Below are 25,352 nucleotides of genomic sequence, written 5' to 3'. Positions count from 1 at the left end.
GCCATGTTCACGGCCAGCTAATTTTTTCATATAGGACAGTGGTTGCACATTTTGCGCACGCAACCCCATTCATTGACAACGTATTTATCCACGCGATGCATTTTGGTGATGAAGTAGGCGCTTATCCGACTAATCGATCGTTAGTTCGCTCGTTCTGGTAATAGGATATTGCAGCGGGTGGTACAACAATGTGAAACGTGTTCTCTCAATTTAAACGGCCTGTTCAAATGCAATAGTTTGGTGCCTCAATGACATTACTTTTTCCATTGATGATGAAAGGTCAAATTGATCCGTTTCTTCTTCCATCAACCATTTTTTCCATTTCAAATTTGCAGTTCTAGACAGCAAATGAATTCCGTGCTTTACAAACTGAAAATACACAAATAAAAGAAAATTGTGAGGAACTTTTAACATCTAATGACTATAATAGAATACTGACCACAGACTTCCACTTAAAGAACACAACCAAGAATGGCATTGTGATGATCAAGTTCCTGATGAGGAAAGAGCTGCGGCCGTTCAAGCACAGGATGTTCCTTTGTATTGTAGTTAGTGCTGCTGTTTTCACTCCAGTCATTGCCATGCCATGCTTTTGTTATCTCTGCAGTCCAGTGTGAAAAGGTTTGTCTCTTTTTCAGCAGCGTGATGCTCACAAAAGACACATCCACTTTTTGCTGAGGGGAATTGTATTTTGATTCGTCGAAGCTGACTATTCTTTTCCCATTCACAAGTGGAAGGAAATGAATTTGCTGTTTGGCCATTTTTTAGTCCGCAGGCAGGGTTTTTTTTTTTTTTTTTTTTTGTGCATAGGTAAAGCTACACACAAGAGCAGAATCCACATCACATGAGGGTTCTTTATTTAAGTGAGAGAAGGGAACAATCACAATGTATTCCTTCCTCATCTTACTAAATACACAATAATATGCAGTATGTAGGTATTAATGTATAATACGTATACATAATAAACGTCCCTGCGATTGGCTGGCAACCAGTTCAGGGTGTACCTCGCCCGCTACCCAAAGCTGGCCGGGATAAGCTCCAGCACGCCCGCGACCCTTTTGTGGATAAGCGAATCAGGTAACGGATGGATGAATGGATGAAGAACTTGAATCACTTACTAAAACTCTAAATCAAGAGCCGCTCACCGCATATCGTGCCTGAGGAATCCCTTGTCGCCGTGAATCCATATTTCAAGTAGGTCTCCTGTTATTGCCTTTTACATGCACCCTTCTTTTTTTTTTGTATACGTAATCGGCTCTCGTGTTGTCTCATCGTTGGGCCTTTTCCCTGTTGCAAAAAAAAAAAAAATTCCAAATGTTATTTTTAAATCATTTTGCTATCTTGTGGGTTTAACATTAGCGTTACCTAACCGACATGCGTCAAGAGTCCGTCAGAGAAAGCGATAGGATAGGAATCCGGTCACTTTCCAAAAGAAAATATTTTTCAGCCTCGTATAATGAATCAATCGGAAGTACTGTAAGTTTTTTTTTTTTTTAATCTTTCAAGTGTGTGTGGCCAGCCGCGGACCGGTCCGGTGATTGGGGACCACCGTTGTCGTGGCCTATTTTGGTGCTTTTCTTGCACATTTCAGAACTTGTTGCACGTCATTTGTTGAACCCTTCGCTGGCCCCTCTCCTTCTGACAAACACGCCTTCTGACAAAAGCTCTCCACAGAACTGGTCTGGCTGCTGTCATCACACACCCTCCACTCTATTTTAAACCCGAATACAGAGGGCCTCTCCCCCGAGTGGCCCGCGCTGTCTGTGTGGGCCAGAGCGTGGGCCTCGCTCACTCAAGGCGGCTCCTGCCAGCTGGTGCAAAGGTAATAGCAGAGATAATCTCCCAGATGGTGTGGCCTCACTGCATCTCTGCCCTGGCTACACCCAAACCATGAAGAGCATGAAGAGGATGCTTGCTAAAACTTGCTTTCTTCTAGGAAAGTTCACATCATTATTGAATTTTCCATTTTGCTTTCTAACATCACTACACCTTTGGGAGTGGGGAGTATCTCCAACCTCGATACTTTTGGGAAGTTAAAAAAAAGAAAGCATTCATCCTCATTTGGCTTGTGTTCAACTTTTACAAGTTTGCTTTTGTTTCATGAGTTTCGTTTTCCGGGGCGGGGGAAATTCCTCAGTGGGCAGACAACAGGAAAACAACAACAACCAATGCTTCCTTCCTGTCCCTCTGCAATTTGACCGGCTTCCAAATACAGGACCACTGAGCAAATCATAAGTCAAGAACATTGTCTCGCCTTACTTTGCAGTCGCTTGTCACACCCAAATCTTCGAACACATGTGGAACACTTCCAGATTTACTACAGTGCATCCACATAACTTGCGAGGATTATAGAATACCTTGCAGGATGATATTTGAAGTGTTTTCAAAACCTAAAAGTGAGTCTCATCCACCTGCCAGAACAAATCTGGAAGGCGGCAAGCTGAGAGGGGGAAGAACAGACAGTCAAACTCTCTTCTGCACTCACTTCATTAATATTACATTACTAATGATCCCTTAAGGTAATAAAGTGGTATTGATCTGTTACAAAATGGAGCCTTGCAGTGGTGGTTTTGTGTGGGGGCAGCGCAGCATCACTATATTTGCTGATTTATAGTCGTGTCAATTGGCATACTGTAGTTTAATTTCGTATGATGTAAAGATTGACAGTGACAGAAGAGGTATATGCAAAATATTTTACTGTCACAAGAATTTTGTTTTCAACAAGCAGCGGCTGACAAAACAGGTCAGTTATTTTATATACAGTCAAACCTCGGTTTTCGAACATCTCGGTTCTCGGCCAATTCGGTTTTCGACGAAAAATTTCGAGTTTTTTATGCCTCGGATGACGAACAAATTTCGGTTCTCAAACAAACTGAGCGCACTTGAATGCACCATTTGACTCCTCTCGCCTTCCTTACACGAGGAAGTAACGCTTCCTCGGGTAGACGAGGACGTGACGCTTCCTCGTGTTGCTTTCCATTGTGAGCAGACGTGTTCAATAAACATTTTTATTTTACAAAGAGCATGGTTTCGGTTTTCAAACAATTTTGGTTTTCGAACAGCCTTCTGGAACGGATTATGGACGAAAACCGAGGTTTGACTGTAACCTTAAAAGACGACAAAAAAAGCAAACTATGCCACAGCAAAAACTTAAACCATAAGTAAAAAGCAGTGAAATAATATCTAAAAGCTAAACAACTTCAATTTCATCTTGACTTAGTTCAACATAGTACTATGACTCCATTAATTAGAATGCTTTTGACAAAAAAAAAAATATCAATATATGTGAATATTTTTAAACACTTGAGAACAATTGAACAGGAAAAACATTCAACATTTTGGACATACTACTGATATTTCCATTCATATCTAGGACGTCAAGTCTGAAGGCACCAAAAGATTTGTTGTTTATCGTATCAACCTTTGGGGAGTATAAAATCGCATTGAATATTTATGTTTGACATCCAACCACTAGACCAGTAGTTTTTAACCTGGGTTCGATCGAACCTCAGGGGTTCGGTGAATCGATCTCAGGGGTTCGACGGAGCCTCTGCCATGGAGGTTTCGACATATCCGACTCATCATGTCAGTTATGACACACCCGCTTGGCTATCCCTGGCTGCAGATGATCACATTGCATTGCTTATTCAATCAGTGCTGTGGGAAATTTTGTTCACTCAGTAGTCAACGTGTGACTGTCGTGATAGTACGTCGTACAATTAAAAAAAAAAAAAGGAAACTTATTTTATTTACTCTTTTTCTGTTTTTAATAAATGAGTTTTTTTATGTCTTGAATTTGTAAAAAGTCATATTTTTGTTTTTCACTAATAAAGGGTTCCGTGAATGTGCATATGAATGTGTTGGGTTCGGTACCTCTAACGAGGTTAAGAACCACTGCACTAGACGAAAGGACGGAAGCCTCGTGATTTGATTAGGTAGTGCATCATAAGTGACTAAATGGACCATTGATTGCAATGTAAAATAGCAAAGTGATTGCACCCCCCATCCCCCATCATTCTTCTTAATATATGTCAGCTTTTATAGATTGATAGAAAGCACACCGGCACATTATTTAGAGATTTGTATTAACACATACTGCATCGAGGGACTTTTTTTCTGTTTGAGTGTGAAATGCCTGACAGGATTTCAATGCGCATAAAATAGTGGCATCCAACGTCAAGTCCTTGCACAACTCACATTTCTCACATAAACATTTGCTTGTAAAAATCAAGATTCACTTTAATGTTGGTCTATGGAATGACCATACTGTATCAACAAATGTCATTAAAAATATCTAAGAATAAAAGTTTGTTGTATCGATGATGTGTAGCAAATAATGAAACCAGTGTTAGTTATCTACAACCGCTGTAAATGCTTCGAGTACATAAAAATAAAATAAATCGGCAGACATTGGCCCTTCGGCCAATTATTTTGAGCGATGTTTAAAGGGCCATAATAGGCCGATTTAATCGATTGTCTGATTAATCAGTTGGGCCTGAGTGTTTTTTTTTTAAATCTAATTAATCGATGGAATAATTTGTAGAATAAGCAATGTCTTAAAGTATTCGGTAGTGATAGCTATAATTATCGTTATGTTACCTAGTACATTTTGTTTTGAAGCAATTTAGGCCAAATAGATTTTCATCAGGCTGATAAAACGATGCTTTGTAACTGAAAGTGATCAACAGCAGTGCATCAAATATGTCTTCTGCCTTCCCAGGAGGCCTCCAAGTGTTTTCAGCTTTTAGAGTTAGGATATTATTTTATTAGAAATTGTGTGTACAATTTTGCACCACATGGGAGCTCCCCTTTGCTTGAGGGAACGCAGTTAATTGTTGAGCATTTTTTTAAGGGTTAATAATGAGTACATGCCATTGGAAAGGTCAGCCATCCGGGGTCATTTTCCACCAAGATTTGTAGGAGTTGCAGGGTAGAAGCAGCTTGATGCTGCAGCTCCAACAGCAGCTAGACTAAACTCATTTTCCACTTTGAGGTCTAGACATTTTTGGAATTTATATGGTCTTTAAATGGTCACTTGACATTCATTTTTATCACTAATGGCTATTTTGGGTGAAGATCACGTTTACTTGCTTGCCAAAGCTTCTGAACTCAGCATTTCCTGTTGCATGGCCAGTACGTTGCAGCCGATATAATGGCGGGGTGTTTCATCATGAGAGATGCATGTTTTTGGTTGATTAAAGGATGGAGAGGGGGGTTGTAGCCAGATGCTCGTCTTGCAGCTGCCTGACTATGCAGGAGGGAAAACTATGCAAAAAGGCAGCCTTGCCGCAAAGTGGGGCTTAGCCAGACATTGAGAGGAGATTATCCATATTTTGTCGGTATCCTCCTCTTCCTCCCAACCACCTGCAGAGTAACACAGACCCACAGCATGAATACTGCATGGCACAGAAATAACACGTATCGCGTTCAGGTTAGAGTGCAAAAATAAGATGCCTTTACATATCAATACCTGTGTGACCTCTTCAAACAAAGAATATGTCTGTCAGTCAGGAGATTCACAATCACTGCACCCAGGGGGGAAAAAAAAAATCCACTCCCATTGTTATCTGGCGCATCCTTCTCGTACAACAGTGCAGCCCGCACCTATTTCATCTTGGATTTAGCAAAAAGGCTATATTCTCTCCACAGCGCTCTCTTGTTCATTTAAAATATTCTTTAAACATCAAAGAAATGCTTTGGATTAAAACCATAGTTTAAGAAGCAGAGCTTCTGACGTAAACTGGCCTCTGCAAAACGTAGCTTAAAAAGGAGGGAGGAAAATATATTTGAGATATCAGGCCTGCTTTTTAAATATTCATGGTCAGCGCACGGCTTCCAAAGTGAGCTGAATGGATCCTCTATTGCTGCATCTGCAACACGCACACACCCATGTGCAGCACCTTTCTATTAGTGGATGATTTACATTTTACTCTGCGTTGATAAATTTGTGACATTGAAAGAAACAAAAAAAAATCTGTGAAATTTAAATATGCATCATGAAGTTTTTTTTTTTTCTTCTCAATTCAAAGCTCTTTTTGTGCTCACCCACTGTATTATTCTCGTTAGATCCATGTATATGGCAAAGGGGTTTTGGCTTTGGAGTGAGATGAAGGGCAAAGTCCCCGTGTACTCTAGTTGACCCACGGATGTCAGATCTTGGGTCGAGTTAAACTCAAGCTTACAGCATCTCGGAGGGAAGACGGCTGACTCCGTTTCGCTCTCATTTTCTAACTTGTCTAACTCCAGACAACCTTCAACTGTGGGGCATTTTTTTTTAAACTGAAGTCATCTAACGATTATCCTTGCAGTCATTCAGTCGCTGCGACAGAGGGTGTTCAAACCAACGAATCAACTGGCTTTTGAAATAACTACTAGTCACCTTGATAGACACAGTTGCATAATGTAGTGAAATCCAAAAATAGTGAATAATTGTCTTTGTTTAACCAGGTGAGGCAATAAAAAACAGTTTCCTACTGCCGTATTTTCGCAACCATATGGTGCACCGTATTAAAAGATGCAGTCTCAGTTGTGGGTGCTCTTTCTGTATTTAACAGACGCAAGGCACACTGTATTATAGGACACAGGCATGGTAAAACATTTTAATACGCTAGCTTAAAAATACGGTAGCAAGCATGCACGCTAGCTTATGTTTTTTTAAAAAGCAGCGGGTGCAAAACTGAGTTCGGTTGTACTTTATTGAAGTATTTAACAATGTGCTCATGAACCGGCACTATATACCTACTAGAGTCGGGCCTTTAGCATCTTCTTTCACGGACACCCTTCCACGTTTAACGTCCGCATGTTGTCCTCAGTCACATCTGCCTTTCCTCTGTATAAATAGCGTGTGGGCACAACATAAGTCAGTCAAGCAGAGTACTCAACAAGAATTTTCGCAATTGACGGGAGATTTGAAACTGGCTTATAATTACAGAGACTCTCTGGGTCAAGTTTTGGTCGCTTGAATCGGGGTTTAATAACAGTGGTCTTAAAAGCTGCTGGTACAGTTCCGGAGGAGAGGATTTAATTCATAATATTTAAGATGGTACAAAGATTGTGAACAATTTTTTAACGAGTTTGCCAGAAAGCGGGTGGAGCATGCAAGTTGCCTGTTTTGCTGCACTCAATAGTTTTGCAAGGCTTTCAAGAGATACTTTTAAAATTACAGATATTTGTCAGACAATTATTAGTTCAAACGCCCCTATTAACATCAGTCATCGCAGGATTGGACAGGGTTTTAGGAACAGTGTTCTTAATTTGTCCTTAATGAGCTGAAAGTTCGAGTGAAAAATTGGAAGAAATCGCAAGCTGAATGGGCGGAGCTATTGGAGGTCATCTGCTGTTGTATTGAGATTGTTCCTGTATTTCATGTTATTTTTATTCAGATTGATTATTCTGGAGAATTAATTGGTTTTCGCTAAAATAAGAGACAGACGGAAGACCTTGAGTTTAGTTACATACCATTTGCACTCAAGCTTCCCTACGTGATTGTTTAAGTGTGCCTTTCATCTGGAAACCACAGAGTAAGCCTCAGGATGAGTTTTAATGTAATTGGTGCTATGGAGTTGAGCATATTTAACTGAGCAACATTGAAATCATCCGTGAGATTATCAGTCGAACCACTATAAGAAGGAAAGAAAGCAGAGGGGCAGCGGCGAATGTCCCAAGGAACCAATGCCAAACTTTGATGGTCCATCCACTATACTTCAAAGTTGGGATGAGGTTTTGGTGGCGGCGTGCTGTGTCCTTTTTTTTTTAAATAGTGTGCTGTGTTCCATCCAAACAACTCAACTTTGTTTTCCTCTGTCCACACAATATTTTGCCAGTAACGATGAAAAACATCAAGGCACTCTTTGGCAAAGCTCAGACCTATCGCAATGTGTTGAACAATGCTCTCAATTATTGTTGATTCATTTCCTTTTTGTTTTTCATGTCGAAACAATCATTTTGTTAACGTAATCTTGATTTGTGTTTTGATGTTCACCTGTACACGAAACTGCTGTGGATTGCAGTGAGTGACTGAACAAGCAGCAGAGCGTCTCCTTGGTTTTTCGTTTGTCACCTTTGACCTTCGCTATTTATGTTCGGTGCTACAATTGAAACGTTCACAATATTTAGCCGCTGTAAGGGCATATTCTGCCAACACGTTTTTTTCTTTTTCTTATTTTTTTTACACAGCACTGGCTTCATCTGTGGTGTCCTCCATTTGACTTTCATTCTAATCAAGGCTTGTAGAGGTACTTTTTTTAACCCCTTCCGGCACCATGCCAGTTAAACATTATTTTGAAAGCTTTTTTTGTGCGAGGCAGTTTTTTTATTTGGTATAACTTGGTCGGCTTGTTAACAGCACTGCTGTGGTGTGTCAAATTTGATAAATCTTAAAAATGTGTTTTTGCTTTACAGCGTCTTTAAGATCTGTTCCGCTCAGCCTCCAACAAGCCTGGTTAACTTCTTATCGTTTCTTTCTGTTTTCTCGGAAACGTTCCAGTTTCACTTTACATATGTTGGAATCAAACAGGCTTTGATGGATGGCATTGTGGAGGACTGGTTCATAGATTAGCCTCACAGTGCAGAGCTCGTGAGTTCAAATTTAAGGTCTGGCCTTCCTTTGTGGAGTTTGCATGTTGTCCCTGCGCCTGTGTGGCTTTTCTACATGTACAGTATTTATATGAATTTAGTTTTAACCGTTTTCCACACAATAGAGAGATAAAAGAAAGGAACAACTTTAGATTTTGAGTCTCTCTTAAATGGGAGACCCTCCAGCAGCAAAAAAGTTTTTTTGGTGAAAGGGTGTCAAGGGGTATTTTGCACGCAAGCTAAAAGGAAGTTGAACATATGTATGTCCCCTTTCCAACTCCCTAAATCTCCAGTAGACCTCACATGAACTTCGCTTTAGGCCAAGCTTGCATTCCCAGTGTTCCTGCACACTTTGCAGTTACCAGCCAACACGCATACACACACACACTTTGCTGACAGAATCATGCTGACAGGGATCCAGCGGCTGAGGGGAGGAGCACTACAAACAACCCAACCCCTGGGAACCCAAGCATATGCCGTCATAACAAACCCACCATCACCCACCAAACGTGGACTGCAGCAAGCTGCCTCCACAACTCTAAATTCCTCTCCCTTGTTTTTCCCCCCATTGCCGCAGACACATTCTTCAAATGCTCATGAGATGCAATCCTGTAGCCAAGGCACGTTGTTTTGGTTGACTTTAGGGTATTTTTTAAAATTCTATTATTTTTAAACACACTCTTATTCTTCGTGTTTTAAATTAGATTGAGTTTAGTCTGTTTGATTTAGCTTTCTGTGTGTTTAGCTGTGTTTCAAAGAATTGGCCTTTGGATTTGTTTTGGTTTTATTTCGGTTTCGACAGCACTTTTGTCATCTGCTTATTTTTTATGTTTTAAACCAAAAAGGACTACAGGGAGTAACACTGAAAGTGTCTAAAGTTGGAATGCGAGAGAGTAAGAAGCTTTGTTTTGGCTCCAGATCAGTCACCAGAGGAAAGATTAAATTCCCATTACTCCCTATGGCATCATCTTGGATTTGTCTACCGTCTCTTCTGCTTATTTATGTTTGCATTTGGGCACGTTTCGCTCATAAAACAGTCCACTGGAAAGAGTGACACATGAATGTTCAGGTACTAGAAAGCCACACAATCATCTGCAAAGAGTCACCCGAGCTAGAGCTGAGATAACGACTCACATGGGTTACATTGACTTAAGCATGAAGCTCAATGCAACTTCTTTACCCTGAGAGGATCCTTTTTTTTTTTTTTTTTTGGAGAGGGGAGGGGGGTTGCATTGTCAGCCTCTCTAGTTCCTCTTCCTCCAGTTGTTTTCCTTTCTACCTCCGCTTCATCCCACAAGCATGCCTTATTTTGGTAGGATGTTTGGATCACACAGTCCCAGTTCATTGTTTTGCTTTTTTTTTTTTTCTTTGCATATCTGGCTGTCACATGCTCCCACTCTCCCTCACACATTCTTTAAATACATCATGTGGTCACCCCCACCGGCCCCCCAAACACACATTTCTTTTGCCAAGAGGGCAGGTGGTCAAACATAAGGGGCTATTTGGAAGTTGGGTGATCCAAGTTTAGTCAGGAGATCTTTGCTGGAGGATTAATTGTGTAAGAGCCATGTAATGATTGCTGGCATGTCTGAGGAGTGAAATCCTGTTAGTCACTGCACAGGGGTTAGGCTTAGACTGAGCAGTTGTCTGTGTGTGTGTGTGTGTGTGTGTGTGTGTGTGTGTGTGTGTGTGTGTGTGTGTGTGTGTGTGTGTGTGTGTGTGTGTTAGAGAAGGAAGGTGGTGATTATTTGCTGGTTAGCATGACCAGGTGGTGTAACGTAATACTTTCTGTTATTTCAAACCGAATGCGATATTGGTTCAAGGATTCTCAATGCATGAAGGGCTCCACAATGTATTTATTAAATCACTATCGGGAAAACATGTGATATTGTCACTTAATTAGTTTTAATGCAGCAGCAGGAAAACATCTCAGTGAGCAATTGGTGCCTTCTATGTCATGGAATTCACATCTAAATACAGCACTTAATTTTAGGAAGCACATATAACAATGTATGTTAATTATGTTTTGTTGTTGTTTTTTTTTACTCCAAATGATGTTGCATTGAAGTTCACTAACAGTTTTGTTTTTTTACATGAATTTAGCATTTTAAAACATACTGACAGATGAAAATTATTACATCACCAATAATGTGCCTTTCTATGAGGAATAAAGGAGCATTTGTATGGAGAGATGACTTATTATACTTTGGGCACCGTAATAGAAGAAGAAATGTTTGTTTTGGTGAGACCAATTTTGGCACATCACAAGAAGCTATACATTCAAAATATGCCGACAAACCTCAAGGATACATTCCAAATGCAATTAATTTTGCTTTGTGTTTTCTTTTTTGTTTTTATTTTGGGATGAATTAAAAGTCCGTTGAATGAAAGAAAGAATGAATTTTTTCCCCCCCCCCCCCCAACTCTCTTGTTTGGTTTACTATTGATATTGTTTATATCATGCGTTTATAAAAGTAAAATACACAGAGTAATACAGAGATGAGTAATTCTTGAATCGACATTCTGTTGTTGACATCCTTCTGTGCTTTTCGCCCACCCAATTGAACACACAGGTTGACGGAGTGTGGATTGACAGTAAATAGCAGGCTGCTGTAAACTGCACCGCTGTCTCTCTGATCTCCCATTTTCCTATTACCCCCCACCTTTTTTTTCTGCACAGCAACCCGTTATATGGTTTGTAATCATCGTTTTTTAAGAAGCCATACGTCCCCTTGTGATCTGTTTGATGTCATGTACTCTGCATTAGCTCACCCAAGGACAGTGCATATTACATCATGGTCAAACATGTAATTTGTTGATTCAGTGAATATGTTCTCTCTGCATGCATAGATGTTAAGATCTTTCTACCTAACTAACTCAGTGATTCACAAACTGTCTGGTATTCTCAGAGATATACGTTGGCGGTAGATTAACTTTTTGCCATTGAGTGAGCGAGTGGCTATGCAATCACACGCTTGTCCTCCTGTAAGTATGACAGCATGTGACTGACTGACACAGAAGTTGGACTCTACCAGCCCATTGCAATAGCTAACTTATGTCATTGCGTCTTCCTCTGTGAAAGAAATTATATTCAAGGCTGTGACTTTGATGCGGGCAGTTCACTCCCATCATTATGTGCCCACATGGACAACTAATGTCCGGAAATACGAGATCTGAAGTGTTCATTTTGTCCCATAGCCATATTTGGAGCACTCCTGTACCTCCTCCAAAGGCCTGAGTGCTGTGAAACTCTCTCAGTATATAGTAGAGCAAAACATTTCCAAAGTGTGGACCCGCATCCATCCATCCATCCATTTTCTGATCCGCTTATCCTAAGGAGGGTGTGCTGGAGCCTATCCCAGCTGTCTTTGGACAGTAGGCCGGCCGGGTACAACCTGAACCGGTTTCCAGCCAATCGCAGAGCACACATAGACAAACAACCATCCACGCTTGCAATCACATATGTGGACCGTTTAGAGTGTTCCATTAGCCTGCCACGCATGTTTTTGCAATGTGGGAGGAAACTGGAGTATCCCTCAGAAAAAACCACAGGGAGAACATTGCAAACCCCACGCAGGAAGGCCGTAGCCAAAATCAAACCCTGCATCTCTGCACTATGAGGCCGACGCGCTAACCAGTAGACCACGGGGCCGCCCAAAATGTCAAGAAATGTGTTGCGTCATTAAAAAAAGTCTACTTGTAAAGGGTTAATATCTCTAATAGTATATCTGCACTGTTTTTAAATGCAGATTATGATAGACAGAAATTTACAGGTCTGAATCTACCTTGAAACTAAATATGAGGGCCTCCAAATATGGTCTAAAATGTAGTCTGCAATTGCTGGATCCCAAAAGTGGATGTGGTACCCAAACATTGAAGACCCATCAGTCGGAAACACTTTGAGGCTCGAGGTTCAAACATCTGATTTTGTTATTCGATATCATGAGGCTTTAACGGAATAAAAATCAGGCAAATTGAAGAGGTGTCACTGGGTACAGTATGACTTGACATGAAATGAGCCGATAACTATGGATATTATATCTTAAATACATTTGGCCACAAAATGAAACTAAAAATAACTTGATGGTTTGATGCGGTTTTCTTTTTTTTTTCTTTCTTTAAATATATATTGAACATAATACAGAACAAACACGTAAACACGTTATACCTACTCTCTAAATGAACAAGTTAGCCTTCTCCAAAAATGCGCAGCGTGCATTTTAGTTCGGGCTTTGGAAGGACAGTCACAAATAATCATTCTTTCGTCTGCAAGGTTACCAGCCTTCATTTTTCCCACTGGAAACAGCAGAAAGTGGAAATTTGTGACGTGAGAACTTTGCCACGTATGCAGACTGCTCATTTGTCAGTGTGTCAGTGACGGAAGTGATGTGTCATCAGGAGTAAACTTTGCATGAAATGACGACATAAATAGATGAAATGATCAAAACATTACATGTACCTTACATTGTAACGTATGAGACATACGTTTGGGCTTCTGGGATGTAAAAAATGAAGGCCTTGATTTTTGGGGAAAAAAATCCATGTTTCACCACCTTTCAATAATCGTCAATAAAATAAAACTACTCTCCGTGACATCTGCCTGATTTTATGGAAGCATCACATTTGTAAAACACTTTTTGTGTTCCCATGTCATTGTGTTGTTAAACACTGTAAAATGTTTGTTCTTTATTCAGGCTTGCGTGCACTCTCTCTTTTCATGACAGTTAAGTACAACCAGAGGTGTAATGAGTTCTGCCCAATAAGTCAGATTTGTTGAGGATTTACCTTTACCGTATCCAAGAATGCCTGGCTTTGGATCAAGATGCTGTAGATTGGTCGTTGTAATTTTAAATTTAAAACATGAACTCACTTATTAGTTTTAATCCCTCCTAACCATTAGATCCCATCACTTTCTGACATTATCTTTCTGACTTCAACCATCTTAGCTCACCATATCCTGCCCTTGAGCATCAAAGCATTCTTGCAGACAGCGAAGCTAGCCTATTACTAGACAGCTTTTTATCACATATTTATGAGTTGGACTTTTAAATTGAACTCCTACGTTCCCCTTACTGCAAGCAGAGATGAGTGGAAGCGAGCAAAGAACGCAAACCAGAGGCACAGCGGGAAGCTTGGATCATGAAGCCTGTTTGTCAGCGAGACTCGAAGGATCTCATTCCGATGCTTGTGGGATTGTATCTCTTCGATGACATGTTCCGTTTTGACGACCACTTCTAGCGGTTCACCCAGCGAACTTGTAAAACAAAGGGCCTCAGAAACGCTGTTGATGTGTACGACTTTTATTGGCAGAGAGCTAACAAAAAAAGACTTGATCTAACTATGGATACAGTATTATGCATAATGTGTTCCAAATTATTATGCATATAGGATTTTAGATTACATTTTTCTGGGCAGGCTTTTGCACATACATTAGCCTAATGGCATCATTTCCCAAGGTATTTTTAACGTACTGTTACCAAATTAAAAAAAAATAATAATAAAAAATATGTCTGAGACAACTATGCTATTAGGCTAGGAATAAGTCATTTCTCCTTTTTTGTTTCCATCACTGATATGATATTTCCGGAGAAGTTTCCATGATGATATTAAACAAAGGAAACTTCACAGTTGTTCCACATTATTGAGCAATCACAGTTTCCTCACGGCGCTGCTTTGGATGTTCCAGATAAATGAAGTTCTGAATGGTTGGTGGATGGCCAGTGTGCCTCAATAAAGCTGCAGCGTGAGCAAGGGAGTGATGGAGTGATGTTTGGGCCTGGATGAATGAAACGTTAGACGGTTTGCCCATTTAGGCTGCAAGGATGTATCAAAATGACCTCTGCAAAATATGCGGTGTTTCAAACTGACCATTTCCTGTGATGCTCTAAGAAAACAGTGCCTTTGACACCCTTTCATTATTTTTCAATAAAAAAAATTCCATGCTGCAAAAAAAAAAAAAACATTGATTCATGGTGTTGTCACCAAACTTTCCAGTCCTCACCCTATGATGGCGCAACCTTAAAAGTCAGGATGATATATCAGCAGAAACCTCCAAATAGCAAGTCTGGGAGGCAGTTCAATATTTACAAATGAGATTCAAGCAGAAACTAGCCACGGATCATCAGTGAATGAGAGAGCTGTTCAATTGAGATCAAAGAGGAGCACCTAAGTGAACATGTAACTTAGTTGGCAAATGTGCTGTGGGTCGATAACACGCAAAAAAAGACATTTTTCCCCCTCAAGGCCATTAGCCACCATTTAGCAACCTTTCAAATTGGTTGAAAGAGTGACACACAGTAAATTGGAAGAGAATAATTTGATGAATTTTGTTGTCATCGAAGTTGTTTTCTTCAATAAAATCCCATTATTATAAAAGCTAATTGTTAAGTGTTTTGTTCACTGATAACTGCATGAACAATTTAGGAAAATGAACAAAACAAGGATATGTTTTCGAATTAGGAACACAGGCTAATCAGGGATGACCTTTTTCAAATGCTTGGCCACTCGAAGCAGATTTCTCTTCTGGAGTCAGTTGTAGAAATTGGCATTTTGGGAGCAATTGCGCACTGCAAACAAATGCATCTCACTTGACACTGCTTTCCCAGTTGCTAATTGCAATGAATGGGTCTTTTGAAAACTATAATGACCTAACTCTGTTTAGTTCAGAGGTGTAATTGCCCATTACTGAATTGAGAAGAATAGGTGAATTGAACAGTTTCAAGACTTTGTGTTACTAAGTTAGCCATACAAAGAATAAATGAGTTCAGCTCCTCGTTCAGGAACATTTGAATGGAAGTTTCAAATACAGCTTAACAGGGACTTTGACTGTGTAGAGAAAAAAAAAACAACACCACCACCACTACCACCAACAAAAGATAACAATTTTAGACATTGGGTCAAGTTCATGGTGGAGACCAAATGATGTGAAGGAAAGCCTTCATCGGGGCAGCTTGAAAAATACAACAGGCCACTAAAACGTGGGAAATTGACTTTCCCCTGACAATTTATTTGTATCATTTAAACTGCTGTAGCACTTTTCTTAATACCTTACACATGAATACTACATATACTACTTTGTAGAAATAGGATCCTAAAAACTTTCATTTCAAGCTCATCTTACATTACATCAGTGCTTCTCTGATTATTTTCTGTCATGCCCCCCACCCAGGAAGAAGAAAACATCTCGCTCCCCCCCCCAGGTGACTAAAAATAATATAATTTCTCTATAAAATTGTTATAAGTACACCTTTGCATAACACTGCATCCTTATTAACGTATAAGACTCAACTCAACTGTATTTATAGAGCACTTTCAAACAGCCATATAAGAGAATAAAAAGAAAGAAATAAGGACCAACTTACAACAACGGATAGGTTTAAGTGTAACAGAAAAGATTTAAAGTGCATCTGAAATTAAAAAAAAATGAAATCCTTAATTAAACTATGAACATTTTTTAACTGACCACGTGAAACCATACGATACTGAAAAATACAATTACATAAAATCAATCAATAATAATGCATTCAAACTGATCACCAACATTAACTCAGCAGCACAATATACACAATATAAAAAAAAAAACTTTAACCCGCAAAACAAAAATATATAAAATAATTTGTGCAGATTTTTAAATGTTTAAATTTTTAAATCAAAGATGATGTCTGGATTAATGGCTACAAGTAGCAGGCACAAAACGGGATGATTGTTGCCAATATTCTGCACATTTTCGCTGAAAAAAACTCAAGCGGCTTATCAGTGTGATTGTGGTGTAATGTCTTTAAGTGACACCTTTATTTGGCTCCATGCTGTCCGCTGCCAACATTTTTAGACACAGTAAGAACACCGGTCTTTCCTCGTCTCCCACCGTAGTCACAGTGAAGCCAAGCGCTACATACGCTTCGTCATATTTCCTCGTCTTAGTTTTCGGGAGACTTTCGTTTGTCTCTTTATCTCCATCTCTCTCCATCTGTCGACTTCGTGTCTACACTTCATCTTCATATTCTGTGCTGTGTGTAAAGTGCGCATGCTCAGTGCAAACAAAACACCGAGTGAATGCTCCCTGCGCACACTCTGCCAAGGAAAGTGCCACTGGCCCCTAATGTAGTGGAGGTGCAATTGCACTTTATTCTTGGACAGTAAAAAAAAATCAAAATAAAAAGGCATGTTCCCCGAGGTCAAACGCGCCCCACTTGACGGAGCCTCGCAATAGTGGGGCGTGCCCCACTATTTGAGAATCACTGCATTACATTAACCTTAAAAGTACACGGTGGTGTCTGTGCTCACTGTATGTTGCTCATTTTTCTTTGAATTTGAACTTCATCCATCCATCCAACCATCCATTTTCCGATCCGCTTTATCCTCACAAGGGTCGCGGGGGTTGCTGGAGCCTATCCCAGCTGTCATCGGTCAGTAGGCGGGGGAACACCCTGAACTGTTTGCCAGCCAATCACAGGGCACGCATAGACGAACCACCATCCGCGCTCACACTCACACCTTGGGACAATTTAGAGTGTTCCATCGGCCTGCCATGCTTGTTTTTGGAATGTGGGAGGAAACCGGAGGACCCGGAAAAAAACCCACACAGCCCCGGGAGAACATGCATACTCCACACAGGGAGCCCGCAGCCGGAATCGAACCCTGCAACTCTGCACTGTGAGGTCGACACCCTGGATTTGAACTTGTCCCAAAAATAAATCTCACAAGCAACAAGCAACAAATGTGACTTTTAATAATTGTGTGCTTACAATGTTAGCACGCATGTGCATCCCTTTGACATCGAGTTTAGGGCCTAAATTAAGCGTCCTTTCATAAATTTACGGTCAAAGGATTAATGAGCAACAAAATAGCCTTCTCACTTTACACAGTAACTCTGTGTTGTCGTTAAAAATGATTGTCATGAGCTAGCTTTCCAAATGTTTGTGAAATTCAAATAATCTGAGGGCTTCAGTCAAAGCAGCATGGATGAGTGGTTTGTTACCCTTTCCCCTCTGATGAAACATATTCAGTGTGATGTCAAGATCATTAAAATTGATGACATATTATTTGATGATGGATGGTTCATTGTGCTTCGCCACTACCTTGCGTGCTTGTGTACAGTACGTCATCAAAGGCACACTGTTCCCTCTGCATTTTATTGATATAGGTTTCCACAATCACCTACTCCAAGACATGCACTCTGCCTCGTCTCGGTCTCTTGGCTTTATTGATTGATTGATTAATTGATTGTAATCTGAAACTGCCAGAAACACCTTCCTTCCTTGCTCCGGCAGCAGAACTGTAATTTGTCACGTATTCACAGAAGTGGCATATGCCAGAGGGCTGCACGACCCGACGGTGACTTTCTATCTGGACCCATCAGCTGAAAAAGAAGCAGAAAGTTCATATTTTTCCCTCTCATGACTGCCAGATAATACACGTGTTGTGCCGTCCTTTCGTGACACACGTCTTTTTTTCAAATCCATCGTCAGATTGAAAAAGTCCCAACAGCGTTTTGCTTGGAAGATCCAGTTTAAAATCTCGAAATGTGAGACGTTCCAGCAGTTTTGCACTTGTCTTTTGCTGTTGTATTGCCAAAGCCAAATAAGTGAAACTGCCAATACGAGATGCACTAATTACAACTTGAATTTTGTTTTATATTCTTTGCCTCCTTTTACTTAGTTCCATACTTCTAAAATGCGACAATACTGTTGGAAGAATTGATTTGCACTTTGGTGTTATTTTTCAAGGGAAATTGAGGATTTGTGGTCTTTTCAAACCTTAACTGTAAAAAATAAGTAAAAATACGTTGAGTCTTTCAGCGTGACATACTTCTCATTTCATCCTCATTTACCAAAATTGCTACACATCTATGATTTATACATTCTTCATCCCTGCTCGACTCACCGTGTTTGCAGATCCGCTCGTGTAATGTTTTCCGATGATCCAATATTTTTCAGTTTCAGTAGTTTTAGAGACTTTCTCGGAGAGTGGTCAAAAAGCCCCAAGATGAATTTTGGTTGACCAACATTTGACTTCCCTTTAACAAACCATCTGAAAATGCTTCGTGCATATTATGTTGCTGCTTGCGCTCTCAAGGCCGCGCCAACTGACAGAGCCGCCGTTTGTGTTGCTGGACTCGGGAGAATGCACACACTTGAACTTCTCTTGACAGCGTATCTGCTGCGCTGTTCTGGCGGAAGCGGATCAGTTACTTTGTAGATGTGGGTCATAAGGGGATCACAGACAGTACGCTGCACAGCAGGACCCACTGTGGCTGACAGCAGGAGGGGGCAATCATGGCGTTCGCTTTAACGTCTTCTTTAATCATTCATGCGCTTTGCTAATTTTATAACACAAACCTTTGAAGTATATGCATTTAAAGTAGAAAGATTAATAACTCTATTAAAGTTTCGATTTGTAATTCTTGTCCAAGCCAAGCTTCGAACATTAAAAAATAAATAAATAAAAATAAAAATATCAAAGCTTTCCATCGATATTTTTTTCTTTCCCATGCTTGAGAGAACAATTCCTGTTCTAAAATAATCAACACCTGCCTGGTTTTCTCCCACTGTGCAGGAGCAGAGCCCCAGCAACGCCACTTCTCTGGCCATGATGCAGGAGCCGCCGGAAGTGGTGGAGGAGACGGTCACCATAGAGGAGGACCCCGGGACCCCGACTTCCCATGTTTCGGTGGTCACCTCTGATGACGGGACCACACGCCGCACAGAAACCAAGGTAACACTCAAAAGATTATCAATTCAGTTGTCCTCCACCGAGGTGCAAAACTCCTGCTGGATGGACGGATCCGATGCGGTTTTTAAATATTGATTCTCTTTTGATTAAATTCCACGTCTCCACTTAATAATGATTTGGTTTGACGTTCTAAAGCAGGGGTCCCCAACCTTTTTTGTCTCACGGACCAGTTTAATGTCAGACAATATTTTCAGGGACCGGCCCTTAAGGTGTGACTAATAAATACAACAAAATAATATGATATGACCGACATGAAAACTGGTATTTTCGAAACATAGTAATAAACACGAATCGCAACACGATGAACGTCCTATCTGGCCGCAACACTCTCCGGTCGCTATGGTCATGTTTACACGTGCCTTCAAAATAAGATAGACCACAATACAAAGTGCATGAAAAATACGACTCACCATTGCCGCATATGATGCAGACTGGGCTCGGTGCGTGGGAATCTCCCGTTGTGATCAATCCGTATTTTAAGTAGGACTCCTGACACTGTCTATTAAATGTAGCCTTCTTTTTCTTGAAAGTCGTAGGCTCCTCCTTTGTCTCCTGGCTGGGCCTTTCCCCCTTCCCAAAGAAACCTTCCAAAGACCTTTGTTTTTTACTCATTTTGCTATCTCCTGAGTTTCATTTTAGCGGTAACCTATCACGTGACTGAGAAGCGCACCTTCACCTGCGTCAAGAGTGACATATTGTAGACGGATGTAACAGAGGATCCGGTCATTTTTCAAAATAAAACATCTTTCAGATTCTGAAATGAATAAAACGGAAGTAATGTAAGTTATGTATTCTTTCTGTGCGGCCCGGTACCAAATGACTCACGGACCGGGACCGGTCCGCGGCCCGGGGGTTGGGGACCTCTCTTCTAAAGTAATTCTCAGTGTTCTCCTGGATGTCCCGTTAAAAGTACGCAGTCATCTTGATGACTATTTGCCGCTGGAACTGTGCTTCAGCATATGCACTTTGGCTAGGCAACACACCTCCGCATTCACTTAGTGTTGGAGACAAGCGAGGAAGAGAGGAAAACATATTGCCTCTTGTTGGGTTTATAACCTTGGATTCTAAACATGTTTTCAACAAATAATGCGACACAGTTGTTTTTCCGCTGAACCGTGTCTGATTGATGTGTGTTTGTCAAAGTTGGATTGCTAAAATTGACTTCAAATGAGCAACTGTGCACATTCCCAAGTAAAATGTGAATTCATTGTTTCGATAATATTGTGATTTGTTTTTGTTGAACCTTGTTGATTTATCTTGTTTCACAAGATGAAATTGAATGTTAAATGAGCCATTATTGCAAGGGAAGTTGCAACTTCCAAGTATGTCTGCTGCAACACATTCAGATTAATATACGGCACACAAAAAAAGCGACAAACGCCATTTTCATCGGACATCAAATATATATGGAAGATTCTGTAGCATCCGCTTTTGCGTGATTACTGACTTGGCTGATAAAGCTTAGCCATGCTTTTTCTTCTCCAGTAAAATGACGTTCTGACAACAGCACTGAACCGTTTGGTTTGTGGCAGGGGTTTTCGGACAACTCATTCACTTTGTCTTTACTCTTGTTCCTTCGCTTAATTTCTCTATCTTCCGTTTTCCCTACAAATTCATTCAGAAGAGCTACAGTACAATACTGAACAATAGTTTTATTTGTTTTACGATTGAGTGACTTGTGAGTGCCGTGTTGACAAGGATTGGTCAAGGGAAATAAAGGTGAATGACCATTTGCTCCAGCCCTCCCTTTCCTACCCTGGGGCTGTATTTAAAGTCATTGTGACCTACTGATACTCAACAGTGAGCAACATAGTCACAAAGCATCGAACCAGAGTGTTTTTTCTGCTCCTCTCCCACAGCACTTTTTCAGCATTTTCCACACAATTTTCTTTTTTTTTTCCCCCCCCTCAAACTTGTCTGTGCCACAAAGGAGTTTGCCCATTTTCCAAATCTTGATTCATTTTCGGTCAGCTGTTATCGTTGTTTTACAGAAGAGTAGCAAACACTGGATGGCGAATCCCACTCAGTAGAAAGTGTAATTATAAAGCCTGGTCTAATCCCTCATTACGGAGGCCCAGTGCACTCCAATGTGTTTACCATGAGGGAACTGGCCACACACTCTCACATGATTAGATGTCGTCAGAAGTGGAACTTTGTTGGGATGTTGTATGCAGTGAAACACTAATCAAAGGCTGTGCTGGCGAGGAAGAGAAGAAGGACACTTTTTTATTTTTAAAGGCCAGCCTTCCCTTAGAGCATATATGGAGTGTTATTTGGAAGTCACTTTGAGGAGAAAAGCAGACAACTGTTTGAGGGGAAAGTTTTAGCAAAACATCTCTTTGGTTGCAAATAGGTCCAGACATCATCCGCAGAAACTCTGCCACTTGTCGTCTCAACTTCCCCATTTTTACTTACTTTTCAGATTTTGTTTTCTTGTGGGTTAACGTTCAACGTGTTTTTGCAGTAACAGATACACTCAGTAACATACTCCTGTCCTTTTTTTGGCTTCCACCGTCTGTGTTGTGAGATGAAACACAACAACAGACCAACTCACGAGTACGCAACACTTGTTTTCATGGTAAACCCGTTATTTGTTGTCATGGGCAGAGCTACATGGTCGCCATTCCTTGTCACTCTCTGACCACCCCCACACCTGTGGGAAAATGATTTTTCTGCCTCGTTCACATTCTCAGACCGTGTGATACTCTGCCACAAGTTATTAATTGTAACTGCATACTTCAAGAAAAAATATACAATTGATTTCAAGACAAAATTTCAAAGAATCTGCCTAATGCAAAGACCATTTGATTTTTACAATCGGTATCAATCAAAAATCATGACTTTCATACCATAGCTAGCAAACAACATGGCTGAGAAGTGATTCTTTATCATAGCATCCAAGTCGTGGTTTCCTGAAGTAAAATGCACACGTATATACACACATGCTCATAATACTAAAGGAACAAACCTTTGTGAAAAAAAAACAACTTTTAGAATCGTGAAGGAGATACTTTTGTTTCATTGTGCTTTTTAGACACGATTTGAATGAATTGATCGCAGTATGTAAAATGGTGTCGGCCATCTGTGACTATTGTTCATTATGATAAGCTGGCAAATCAGTTCATAAGATAAAAGGAGATGATGAGATGAGTACACAAAAGCAAAGAAAGTGGTATGATCCAGTCAATTAAGCTGAGCAAAATGTTGCTTTTAACTTCCCTTGTTCCTGCTTCATTATGAGCGTGATGGGCATTATTCTGGATATGTGTACATTTTATTTAATCCACCCCTGACACGGCCGCCCCTGGCCATGCCTCACTGGGGTGCTGTGTCACCCTGGCCACCCCACTGAAAAAAAAATTCTGGCTACATGTTGATGTGCGTGTGTTCAATTCAAAATGTATCCCATGCATTCTCTTGGCTGGAGGTGCCCAACCTTTTTTTTGACCGAAGATCTACTTTTCGATCAACCAACCTCCTCCAACTAACCTGTTACCGCACATGTATGCACACGCACACACACACACACGCACGCACGCACGCACGCACGCACGCACGCACGCACGCACACACACACGTGCGTGCGCATCCTTGCGCATGCGTGCATACACACATGCACATGCCATGATGAGCAGCAGCCATAATGGCCTCTGAGAGGAACGAAACAGAAAACAGAAGTAGGTCCAAGAGTTTGTGAATTTGTGAAAAGGAAATCACTGCCTACTTAAGTCGAGAGGATGCACTTTTGCAGCATCTTAATTGCAAGGATTTTTAAACGTTTTAAAATGTTTTTCCAGCTCCAAATCTCTCTCCAAAATTCAGCTTTAGTGCAATATTCACGGTGTACAGTACCATGTGCAAACATGACAGAAAATTTGATCACACCATCAAACCATTAAAAGCTATTCCGCTCATAATGCAAGGACATGAAAGAGGCTATGTGAGGGAGGCAACCCTTGGTCAAGGTTCAATAAGAATTTGAATGCATACATTTTGTATTAATGTACATGTTCTGTGCAACTAAATGTCAGATGATATCGAAATATATATTTTTTTCCATTTTAGAGACTAAGATATGTTCAGTGCTGGTATTCGGCCTTGCCGCGTACCTGCAGAGATGATGAAATTCCTAGATTCCTTGCAATTGTACGTTAAGAAAAGATGTTCTTAAACTGTTGGACTGTTTGCTCATGCAGTTGTTCACCAAGTGTTGAACCTCACCCTATCCTTGCTTGTGAACAACTAATCCTGCAGAATGTGCCAAACGTGTTTGATGAGCTTTGCTGACCTTTACCAGCCTCCCACGTCCTTGCTTTCGACCAAAAGTCCCAGTTTTTGGGGGAATGTGTTACAGGCATGAAATTCAAATTGAAAGAACCTCCTTCCCCCTCCCCGCCCAAACAATAAACTTCATCAGTTTTAAAATTAAAATATTTTGCCTTTGTCTTGTGTGTAGTTGTGTATGCGGTTGAATTGAGGTTGAAAATGATTTGGATAATTGAATTCTGTTTCTATTTCCAACATCAATGGAATTAAAGTTTGCCAATCTTTATGAAACCAGTCCTGGAACCTTTCATCTCCTGTAATCCATCTGTCAGTTTGTAAAATAAATACAGTTCACTGTAAAGCAGTTGGCTAACGCACATTACTTCAACTCTAGGTGACGAAGGTGGTCAAAACTGTTTCCTGCTTCACCTACCATCCAATACCAGTGACAAAGAGCTTGGTAGTGGAGTCGAGGCCTGCTACCAGGACACCCACACCTGTCTCCATCTTCACCAATGCTTCATATGACACAGAGCCAGTAAAGGATGCCGAACCCTGTGTGATTTCTCTTTTGCATTTTGCTACCCCTGCCTAATTTTGCGTCAAAACTAACATTTGACTTCTTCAAAAACTGAATTGCCACCCAATTCTGTCACATAATGTCTATTTGAACACTGAAAAAAATGAATGCCGCAGAGATTGTGAAACATTTTACAGTCTTGTAAAGTGGACAAATAGACGCCTGCAGCCTTTCCCTCTCTCTTATCTGTTGGTAAACAGTAAATGACACGTGTCTATCCTGTGAGGGTTGCAACCTTGCAAATGGGCCAAAAGCCTGTGTTTAGATTGCATAGTAACTGCTGTAGGGACTGCAAAGGTGCCCATTCAGAGGCATTTGTTGCCCACTTATCCGCAACGATTATACAATGTCAGGAATGATTGTGCAAAAATGAAATAAAGGCAATCGGACGAATATTCCCCCATCAAGAATAGCTTTGACATCCAGCTGCTATCTTTGTAGAGTATACTGACTAAGTACTAATTCTATTTCCAACATCAATGGAATTAAAGTTTGCCAATCTTTATGAAACCAGTCCTGGAACCTTTCATCTCCTGTAATCCATCTGTCAGTTTGTAAAATAAATACAGTTCACTGTAAAGCAGTTGGCTAACGCACATTACTTCAACTCTAGGTGACGAAGGTGGTCAAAACTGTTTCCTGCTTCACCTACCATCCAATACCAGTGACAAAGAGCTTGGTAGTGGAGTCGAGGCCTGCTACCAGGACACCCACACCTGTCTCCATCTTCACCAATGCTTCATATGACACAGAGCCAGTAAAGGATGCCGAACCCTGTGTGATTTCTCTTTTGCATTTTGCTACCCCTGCCTAATTTTGCGTCAAAACTAACATTTGACTTCTTCAAAAACTGAATTGCCACCCAATTCTGTCACATAATGTCTATTTGAACACTGAAAAAAATGAATGCCGCAGAGATTGTGAAACATTTTACAGTCTTGTAAAGTGGACAAATAGACGCCTGCAGCCTTTCCCTCTCTCTTATCTGTTGGTAAACAGTAAATGACACGTGTCTATCCTGTGAGGGTTGCAACCTTGCAAATGGGCCAAAAGCCTGTGTTTAGATTGCATAGTAACTGCTGTAGGGACTGCAAAGGTGCCCATTCAGAGGCATTTGTTGCCCACTTATCCGCAACGATTATACAATGTCAGGAATGATTGTGCAAAAATGAAATAAAGGCAATCGGACGAATATTCCCCC

At 40.6% G+C, this 25,352-nt stretch overlaps 1 protein-coding gene across 1 annotated transcript in view; it reads left to right on the top strand.

The window, feature by feature from the left end:
• The window catches only part of arvcfb (ARVCF delta catenin family member b), a 189,839-nt gene that overhangs the window by 104,624 nt on the left and 59,863 nt on the right, over nucleotides 1-25,352 (top strand). Inside the window, exon 4 of the mRNA XM_019885104.1 lies at nucleotides 19,129-19,287. Coding sequence (XP_019740663.1) covers nucleotides 19,129-19,287 — 159 coding nt within the window. The remainder of the gene's footprint in view (nucleotides 1-19,128; nucleotides 19,288-25,352) is intronic.

Source organism: Hippocampus comes, unplaced genomic scaffold (genome assembly GCF_001891065.2).
Source record: "Hippocampus comes isolate QL1 unplaced genomic scaffold, H_comes_QL1_v1.1 scaffold45, whole genome shotgun sequence".
Classification (NCBI taxonomy): Eukaryota; Metazoa; Chordata; class Actinopteri; order Syngnathiformes; family Syngnathidae; genus Hippocampus; species Hippocampus comes.
Note: the sequence above shows the minus strand (reverse complement) of the source record. Positions and strands in the feature narration are given on the sequence as shown.